The sequence below is a fragment of the Neolamprologus multifasciatus genome, chromosome 7 (assembly GCF_963576455.1).
Source record: "Neolamprologus multifasciatus chromosome 7, fNeoMul1.2, whole genome shotgun sequence".
Classification (NCBI taxonomy): Eukaryota; Metazoa; Chordata; class Actinopteri; order Cichliformes; family Cichlidae; genus Neolamprologus; species Neolamprologus multifasciatus.
Window position 1 is genome coordinate 33,479,531 of NC_140445.1, and position 10,578 is coordinate 33,490,108.

The 10,578-nt window shown below is 41.7% G+C and overlaps 1 protein-coding gene across 2 annotated transcripts in view; it reads left to right on the forward strand.

The window, feature by feature from the left end:
- stxbp1a (syntaxin binding protein 1a) overlaps positions 1-10,578 on the forward strand; it is a 38,474-nt gene that overhangs the window by 24,552 nt on the left and 3,344 nt on the right. The window contains exons 17-19 of one of the 2 annotated variants that reach the window (XM_085164934.1): positions 148-233; positions 2,714-2,868; positions 3,910-4,067. In XM_085164934.1, the coding sequence (XP_085021060.1) occupies positions 148-233; positions 2,714-2,868; positions 3,910-4,019 (351 nt within the window). In that variant the 3' untranslated portion in view covers positions 4,020-4,067. The remainder of the gene's footprint in view (positions 1-147; positions 234-2,713; positions 2,869-3,909; positions 4,068-10,578) is intronic. The other variant, XM_085164935.1, reaches the window with a different exon arrangement.

A 10,578-nucleotide genomic window follows, 5' to 3' on the forward strand; every position in this document is an offset into this window, starting at 1 on the left:
CACCTGCGGACCACTTATGTGCACCCCTGAATATTTATAGCCCCTTTATTTGTGCAAAGCTAATTCTGCAGTGGAAGTTGCGAGAGACAGAGACAATATTGCTAACAAGGATATGTTTTATTTTTGTTCTTTTTTGTTCTCTTGCAGGATGCTATTGACGATAAACTGGACACCAAGCACTATCCTTACATCTCTACCCGCTCCTCTGCCTCCTTCAGCACCACTGCAGTCAGGTACATACACACACACAAATGCATTTTCAAACAACATAGCATCTCATTTCATGGTTGTAGCATTTTCAAATTATGAAGAGAGAAATGGAGGTGTTGTATCAGTAGTAATTTGGGATGGAAGATGAGTCTGATGGGACTGAAAAGAAACAAGAACAGGGATGTGCTGCTGCTGCTGCTGCTTTACCTTAACATGGAGGAAACAACCATTTCTTGCAGTTACTTCCTGATTATGTTATTTCACTGCCTTGGATTTGTAGAAAATGGTGTAAATTCAGCAATACCTCCATATACTCTGGTCCAGTCTGTGTGGATGCTGCTTATCCTGCATCCTCTCTTGCCTCTTTTACTGTCCCTCCCCCACAGCTGCACACACACCCAGCATCAAGTACCTTGTTGTGGGTACTGTCAGATAACAGCTGTTACGTTCAGAAAGTATTTGCAGGTGAAATTTTACTTCATCTTGCTTATTTGGTTTTTGCTCTGAACATAAATTGCCTATGTGTGATGTGATGTAGGTACAAACCGAGCCACCTGTCTGCAGCTCATTCCCTTCCTTCGCTCTAAAACCTCAACTCTTGTTTTTCTTATTCTAGCTAGTAATATAATCCTCTCACGGTGTTCTTCTTAGTCTGGTTAGGTTCCTGCCTGCAGTGGAAAATCTCTAAAATTTCACTGTATTGCACGAGGTGGAGAGCGACTGGGCCACTGGAGGGCAAAACGGTACTGTGGTCCTTTGCCCTTCAGCCATCCTTCGAATGTCTTCGAGTTTAAATTGGCCAAAATGCCAAATAGTTGCTGTGCTATCTGATGCACTAATCAGCGTTTATTTACAGCCGCCAGAGGCGTGTAGATTATGGCACCAACATGTGAACACATTCCTAACACTCTCCTAACCCTGAATTACAGGCCACCAATTCCTGCTTATCCAAATCAACCCTAACTAATGCTAGTAATTCTACCAGAACTTTTCTGGTCCTACATTGTAAAAGTCCAGCGCTTACCTTTTCTTTAACTATGAATAACTTCTTATTCTTCACCTCCCTCACAGCAGAAGTATTTAGCTATCCTGATTTGAAATACATGTAGCTGTCTGTACTTTGAAAGCTTTCATTGCAATTCACTGCGAGATGCAGGTACATGTCACTGAACAGGAGCTGTAGGAGAAAAGTTGCCACTTTGAAGGATTTAAATAAAGCTGCTGAGCAGAATATGGATCCCAAGATTTGTAGTTTCTATTCATATCTTCGTTTTGCCTCAATGAATAGATGATCCGAGTAGCCTTTCCTCGAGACAAGTGAAAAAACTTTTGTCCCGGAGTATTACCGACTGTCCACTATTAGCCGTCATGGTGGAGTAATATTTTACCAGCCAGGGTAGTTAGTCGGTTATGCGACTGAACTATGATTAACATAACTCAAAATAAGTATAGATTGAACATTGAGTTTTTTCTCTCTCATTATTGTAACATACTTACCTCCAGTTAAGACACTATTTTGAAAAAAACAAAACACACAAAAAAGCCCCTCAAACATTGAGCCCACAGGGGAGGAAGGACAGTATTAAATTCATTTTTGATGTAAATGAAAATAATATTTCCAGAAAGAAAAGGATTTACCTAATCTTATAATTGAACAGAAGTCTCTTCCAATATGTGTTAAATCAAGCTGGGAGAAAGGAGCAAACATAGAGCTATCAGATAAAAACATGTAGAGCACACTCTAGCACCTCAAGCTCTGGTTTAGGGACGCCAAGGTTTTTTTGTCCAAAAGAATAAAATGGAGTAAAATACCTGAAAATGGGCAGTGTTGGCGAATGTGTGGTAATATATGTGCAGATCGTGTTCATATTTTTTGGGATTTTTTCTTACTAGTTGGATGTGGTAGCAGAGATAAAGACATATTTGTGTTATTTATTAGCAGAATGTTCCACTTGACCTCAAAAGACAAGACAGATACTTGTTCATATGATTAAGTGCAAGTAAGAACGCAGTAACTAAGACGTGGTTAAATAAAGAATCTTCAACAACCCCTGAGAGGATAAAAACAGTTCATGAAATCTGTGAAATGGAACAGTTGACCTTTTTCTCTGACACTTGTGACTAAGGTTTGAAAAGTACTGGGGAAAATGGATAAACTACCAGTCTGTGGATGAAACTTTGGATTCCCCTGCTTCCTGGAGAGCTATATCTATGGATTAGACTCATGAAGACCTTCTGAGTATTAAAAAAGAAAGGAGCAGGATTAAATAAACATGGTGGACAAAAATGAACTGCTCCCCCTTTGCATAAGGATGGGATCCACTCAGTTATGCTTTCTGTTGTTATCTTTACTATGGGATTAATACTTAAAAGTGACTGATAGCCTTGTCCTTTTGCTGTGTGAATAATTTCTTGTCTTTTTTTTTTCTCTTTTTGTACATTTTCACAAAAAGCAACAAAAGAATGTATTAATACTGTACTTTCATTTAATGTTTTCCGGCAGTGCTCGGTACGGCCACTGGCACAAGAACAAGACACCCGGAGAGTACCGCACTGGGCCACGTGTCATGGTATTCATTATCGGCGGCGTGTCTTTCAGCGAAATGCGCTGCGCCTACGAGGTCACACAGGCCAATGGGAAGTGGGAAGCCATCATTGGTGAGTAGTGTTGCAGAGGGTAGTGTAGGCTGCTGGGGTGGGTAGTTAGAGACACATCCATCGCCTTGAAAACAAAGTGGGTGTGACTCTGAGTGGGCATGTTTTCACGAAAGGTGGGAAAAGCTGTGTCCTAATTCAGATTAAAGAGAGGCTGAAGATTCAGTGTGTGGTCTTTGATGGGCACAGATGACTTGTGACCTGGGACGTGGCTAAAAACATTAAAGATGGGCAGGCAGAGAAGCAAAGTCTGGAGTATAGTGGGAAATCTGGCTTTCTGCGAGTATGGAATAGACTAATAAACGTAGTTTTCTGAAACATTAAATGCGGTTTCATATTTTGGGCTTCATTTCAGTATTTTTTACTTTTTTCAGCCTGTGGAAACAAAATGGAAATTTAGAAATATAGGTTCAAGTTTTATAAATGCAGCAGACCTCATTTCATCACACACATACAGGGCGGCATACATCCCACGTCACACATTGCTGTCACAGAAATTTCCCATCGACAGGTTTACACTGCAGCAGCTTTTTTTGCAGGATGCAATTACAGATAGCAGGTAGATTATTGTGTGCAGCATTTTGTGTTAAAGTAGCCCTTTGTGTCATGTTCCTGTGTACTGTTTATTTGATGTCCTGAAGCTTTGCCAGCCAGTCTGTGTTATATTGTTATGTTAACTGAAAGTGTCTTTTGTTGTGCTCTGCTTCTGCTGTTGTCTTTAAAAACAACTGTTGTCTTTAAATTGCAGCCACGCCATGTCTTTCTCTGTGTCTGTGTTCCCAGTTTATTTGTGTTTGTGCAACTTGGTGTGAGTGTGTGTGTGTGTGTGTGTGTGTGTGTGTGTGTGTGTGTGTGCGTGCGTGTGTGTGTGCGTGTGTGTGCGTGCGTGTGTGTGCGTGTGTGTGTGTGTGTATGGGTGTGCTCTGTATGACAGGTTGCTTGTTTTTTGATCCTTTTGTTTTCTGGAGAGAGCGAGTGAAGGAAGGGCGGGGGCATGGCATGTGCTGTGAGACGAGTGGTGAAGCCACTTCTGTTCCTCCACAGGTGCCACCCACATGCTCACCCCCACCAAATTCTTAAAGGACCTGCAGCATCCCGACTTCCGAGAGTCCACTAGGGTGTCCTTTGAGGACCCTGACCCCTCAGCCGAGTGAGGCAGAGACAGATTGGGAGGGAGGGAGAGAGAAATCACACAGAAAAAAGTAAAGGCAGCCGTGCAAAGAAGCCCTTTCTGAACCTTCACAGCACAAGGGCTTTCTTCCTTGTTCCTTCTTTTTTGAACACTCAGTACTGTTTTATGTAACTCCACCCTCCTCCTCCCCACTTCCTCAGGGATGGATGCCCCCGACATTTCCTCACTGCATGGACTGCTCCATCAGACTCCCTATGTATCAGTAACTGAACCGCGACTCCGTCATGTGTTTCAGACTGAAACCATAACTCCAAACAGGTGTATTCTCGCAAAGTCTCTCAGCTTATCCACAAATCCAGTGCAATAAACATTTAACATTTCAACTATTTAAATTAACTCTAAGATTTGTTGGAGCAGTCTTAGCTCACATCCTCACAACGCTGATGTGATGATGGCATGCGTATCACACTTCCTGTATCCTGAACTCTGTGCTGATCAGCGGCCATGCCTGAGGAGGTCGTGAACCCATCCCTGCTGCCTCCTCCCATCATCTCTGCAGGGTGGATTAAATCGCCCCGTGATGGGCACCCAAAGGCCCTTTGATCTTGTTTAAAACTCACTCCAGATTTAATCTGCCCCAACATCTTTATCAGTTCCTCTGATTTATTTTTATAATTTGCCCTTTACATACACCAAACAAACACCTTTTTTTGTTACTGGTTTCTTTCCGGATTGGTCCTTGAGTTGATGTTGGGTTTCAGAGACACACTTTATCATTTCTTTTCTGTTTTTTTTTTTTTTGTGTGTGTTTTGGTTTTTTAATCCTTGTGTATTTTTTTCTTTGTTTTGACCGCCTGACTTTGTCCACTCAGCTCACCATCACATGCTCACATGGCTCATGACCTGTCTGCAGAGGGTGCTGGACTTTAAGCGAATGTTGTCATGATGATGGAGATCTGCTGACAAGCAGGGCAGCTGGGTGACAGATAGGAAACCAAGCAACCAAAAATAAGTTCATATGCATTCATATGAATATTTGCCTTCTGTATTACCGTCACAACTCCTCTGTGCGGACAGTCTGAGAATGTAGCATTGTTCCACCTGATATGCTTTAGCAACCCACCTAAAAAGAGAGAGAGATCCCAAAAAAACCAGCTCCTAACATAGGGCACTATCCACATCTTCAAAATACTCATCTTCTGTCTTAGTATTCAGCACCTTGTTTATGTGAGCACATATATATTAATAACTGATAATGCTTTCAAAGCAGCTTTCAGACAACATCATACCTGGACACACACACTGATGGATAAATTAGTGAGTTTAAAGTCTTTGCTTTTGAGTCTGCTCTTTTCAGCCATCAATAGAAATCCTGATACCTACATGTGTGGAGAACCAAACAATGAATTTCAGATTTTAAAAAAAAAGTTTAGCTGCATAAAATTAGCCAAAAGCTCAGGTGTATTTAATAAAGATTAAATACCATACCTAATTTCAATTTGGCGAGTCTACCCTTCAGGGTGGTCTCCTTGAGCAGTGTTACAGTATTTCCTACTCCGCTGTTGATAATGGGCGGAGATAGTTCTGTCTTTTATTTAGTGCATCGGGATATTTTCCAGTGTGTTAATACAGTAAGGTGAAAAAAGAAAGTTCACCGGACTCTATGCACAGTGCAATGTTTGGCATACTGACACAACCACCTCATTCCAATTATCAAGCACAGTGGTGGAGGAGTGATGATTTTGGCTTGTTTTGCAGCTGCAGGTCCACTCAGGTACTCAGTCAGTATCTTCAAACTCTTTCCGGTCAGTTTCAGTTGTTATTAAATCTAATCTGCAGTAACTGTGGCTCTTCTGTGATTGATCAAGAGATCCATTGTCATTGAACTAGATAACCTAGCCTTGGTTGACATAACCATCAGAAGGCAGAGGCAGCTGCCAACCTCGTCTCCTGCACACCATTCTTGTACACCATAAATGTCATGCCAGTGGCATCGATTTTGTTACATTAGATAACGATTCCTCCCGTCTACCTTCCAAGCTCAGCCGTCACTATTCAGTGCATCTGCCAGGCCCAGGAGTCACTGCCTGTTCTCTAATTGCAACCTCTGGCCAAGCTAGTGTTATTAGCAGTGAACTTCCATCATTTGTAGTTGTGGTTTGGGAACTTACGAGTGAACTGAAAGTAATTTATGTGAATTTCTCCAGCTGGACCACACCCCTTCCAGTCATACTTCTATAAATACCTTCCTGCACCACAAACCCATTTGTTCTAATTCATATTTGGGGTTGTTTTCTGGGGTCCTGGACTTAAATTTAGCACTGTGACATGAATGTTGTAAAGAATGGTCCAAAACTTTTCCACAGTGATATGAGAGACTGATGAAGTCATACAGAAAATTATTACTTCAAGTTAAAGGTGTTGAATCATGAGCTGCTCCTAACAACACCACATAGAGTCCGGTAAACGGTTTCTCTTTCACATAACTGTATCTTAATGCTCCAGTTTAAATTTGTGTAATGAAATTGCAACTGGTCAGATGGGACTCCTAGGGAAAAATATGAAATGGACCAGTGCTGGAAGCGATCAAAAGGCACACGAGGAGATGACCTTAAAGTGCACACTGACCAAACTTAAACCAGGTGTGGGTTCTGGTATTCATATGGGTGGAGTTGTGACCTTTTTATTATACTTCTAAGTGAAACCAGGGCTGTTGAGAGAAGATGATGCACGATTTGCTTTGAACAAAGGGTTAAAAAGAAAACATTTTATGCTTTAACGAGCTTTTAATAAAAAGACTACATCCCTTAGTGATCACCAAAAAACATGGCTCCATAATGTTTTTCTATTAATATCTTTGACTGGTTATTTCATGATTATTAATTAGTAAAAAGCTAATATATAATGCAGTTTTTTTATTAGACTAGAATGTTGAACATCCATCTCATGACTAATCTGCTAAAGCAATATCATTTACAAACCAAGCTTTTTTAAGGTTTTCTCAGTAAGCTCTCACAGCTCTCACCATAAGCGGTATGAAGCCTCCCTCCCCACATACTGCTGCATTCAAAGCTTCCTGAGCAAAAATGGCCATTACTTCCTAAAACAAGTCTTTTTGTTTTAATGTGCTATTATATGCCAGTGTTGTTTCTGGGGCTAAAATGGCCCACCAAGCTGTGTGTTTCTGACCCCAACTTTAACCCACTCATCCCCTTGAACCCCCCACTCACGATCTCTGATTCCTGCAACCACCGCATCACCTTAACCCAATATGAAATGGACTTGCCTCTTTCTCTTCTGTTTATTTGGTGGATTTTGTTCAATTTTTTTGCCTTTAACTGCTTCCATTTCACGTGCCCCCACGTCGGATCAGGTTAACGTGTTAGAGGTAAAGCAGCTAATCAAGCCAAACTGGAAGAAACATGCAGCTTTGCAACAGAAACAAACCAATATAGGTCAAAAACTGTTGGTGTCTGGAGTAAATCAAATCAAATGTTTACCCTCCTTATGTTCAGGAATTAAGACACAAGTAAATGTTTGCTTTGCTCCAGTCCTGCACCTTTCAAGTTTTACAATGTCTGAAATGTGTCTTCAGCTGTCCATCCTTGTGCCATTAGAACTACTGATTTTCACATTTCCATTCAAATCTAAGTTAGACAGCGGAGTCAGCTCACTGGTTTTGGATTTCATGACTTGACTTCTTGAAATACTTTTCCGCTGTCTGCATGCCCTTTTAATAAAGGTTGCACATTTTTGTGATTGTGCATATTGGGGTTTGTCACATGATGTCATGCACACATTGCTTGAGAGTTGTCTACCATATTGGATGTGATACAGTCATGGATTGCTAGGGGAAAATGCATATTCCACCAACTGGATGGCAATGGTTTCTCGAGGTTGCTGGTGCTTGCTGGGTGAAATTGGTTGCAAAGACAATGCTGCAACAAAAACTTTGTTTGCTAGCAGGTTCCCAAAGTCACCTTTAGTTTTTCAAGTTTGGCTGGAAATACTCATTAACTACTAGCCTAGCGGCAGATCATTTTGACAAAGTACAAGGAAGCCAGAAGAAGGTTCACGTTTACACTTCAAAGTGAAAGCAGTTCTTGCATCACACTTGTCACAGTTTTGCTACAGCTCGAAGAGTAGTAGCTAGCCTCCATTCAAACCACAACTGTAGCAATAGGCTAGTAACTGGCTAGGGAATACACGTTTTTCCACTAGTAGGTGGTTACCCAGGGAGTACTCACCCATGTTGTTGGCCTGTTTGATTGAGTCTTTAGCAATCATTTTCCCAATGTCTGCCATTAACCTCCAGCTAGGGTTGCCAACCGTCCCTTAAAAAACGGAATCGTTCCGTATTTAGAAACAAAAGTACACGTCCCGTATTGAGCTGAAAAGGGACGCACTTTGTCCTGTAATACAGTGAGAATCAAAAGTAGTCTATAAGTTTTAATGTAATTAACGCTTTGTTTGAAAACATAATTCCCAGCCCCGCTCCTGCTTTGTGACCAGTGAGCTGACAGCACACTTATGACAATTCGAGTATGACAATTCAGATTACCGCTCATCTCATTGGTTGAGGAAAGGTCGCTTGCGGAGAAAATACCGGAAGACAACAGATGACCACAACAAAAAGCATGGCCAACAGGGAAACAAACGCCAACACTGCGGTGCAAGTCTCAGACGACAGTACACCTGAAGCTGGGCAAACACTGTGCGATTTTCAAACTGCACGATTGGCTCGCATGGGTTATAAGTTCGTAGGTCACGATGCAGGTCTCACACTATACGGCCCGATGCTCTGATGCGACCTGAGTGCTCACACTGTGCCTCCATAAAATGAAGGTTATAACAGAAAATCTGTCGCTCGCTCTCCCTCTCTGTCTTTCACTCACACAGACACACACCACCATCAACTTTGCTAAATTGCTAATGAAAAACATTGATCAGGCAGCTGTGATTGAGCAGCAATGTAAATGCAACTATTTTCACGGTTGTTGTGGTCGTGATAATTTGGTGAGGCCACATCGAAAAGGCTGATGAGCTTTCCAAAGTTCTACAAGTTGTGCCTCCATCGCTTGTGTCCAGATCACACGCTGCACAGCCGTGCTGCTGGTCTTTTTCACCGACGTTTACGTGTTTGCGCGTGAGCAGTGTGAGTGGCTGCGGTGACACCCTCACGAGCGATTGATGATCGGGAGCTGGTCGTGAGGTGTTAATCGCTTCTCGTTACCCCACGTATACTACACGATGCACGATGAAGGCCAAAATCGGGCCGATCACCAAATTGGTCGCCCGACTCAAAAATCGGCTCAAAATGGCCCACAAATCGCACAGTGTGAGCCCAGCATTAGACCAGCATTGTTTGTTCCTCTCAGAGAAAGAAAAAAAGGCTGCAAAAGTACAGGGAAGAATGGGAAAAGGAAAACACCTGGCTGGAAAAGTGCACGATAACACCTATAAAGCTCACTGCACTGTGTGCCGGCGCACTTTTTCCATAGGCATGCTTCTAATGGTGGGCACATGAAGAACATGAGGGGCGTGAAAGCTCGGGGAACCCTTAACCAATTTTTGTCCACCAGGCCACGGCAGAAGCAGATATGTATGTAAACACTGGTTTGTTTTTTTTTAAACCCTCTGGTTAAGGTTAAAATGGGCATGTGCAGTGAATATCAGCGCTATGTGGCCAGAAGTGTGATAATATAATTTATTTTGTCTAATAAACAACTGCAAGGATAGATGATTACAACAAATAGATGAGTAATACATAAAAGTAATACATAGATGAATAATGATGATGAGTTATGATGCGTAATCATGGGAACAAGTGGGTTTACAAACGGGAGCAAAAGCTGAAATAATGCCTCTACTGAAGCCAATTGCACTAAATGTGCACTGTTACAAGAATATTTTTCTTTCTATTGTTTTCTATTAATTTATATAATTTTAAGTTAAGCAGGACAGAGTTCTTTTAAAGAAAGATTTACTTTTATTCTCAAAAGTTAAGCATGACAGGCTTCTGTTTAAGAAAGAGACCTGTTTTATTGTGTTAATGTTGTCATTTTGAGCTAAAAATAAATGGCTAAATGATTTTTGTTTACCATGTGTTCATATCACAAAGAATACGCATCTACTTAAATCAAATTCAAGTCAAATGGTTAAAAAAAATAATTTCACACACAAAAAAAGAGCTAAAAAAATTCACCACACTGGGAAGGGTGAAGACAACTGGGTCGCCCGGCCCTGGCCACGAGGTATCCCTTATTTATTTCTCAGGGAGTTGGCAACCCTACCTCCAGCAAGCACTCGGAACCAGATGAGAAATACTCCTTTTTTTTCGGTTGCCAGATAGCTCCAAACTGGTGGCTAGGCCTGTGTGACATTTCTCACTTACTCCTACATTGTCACCTTGATTGTCACACATCCAAAATGGCAGACAAGTTAACGTTGTGTGGTTCGCGGTCACGTGTCTGCAAAACCTCAATACAGATTTGGTGTTGCAGGTTTTCAACTAGCCCACCTGCTGCTTTAAGCTAACCTAGTCATAGTAGTTGTGTGGCGCCATCTCTGACCTGTGTGCT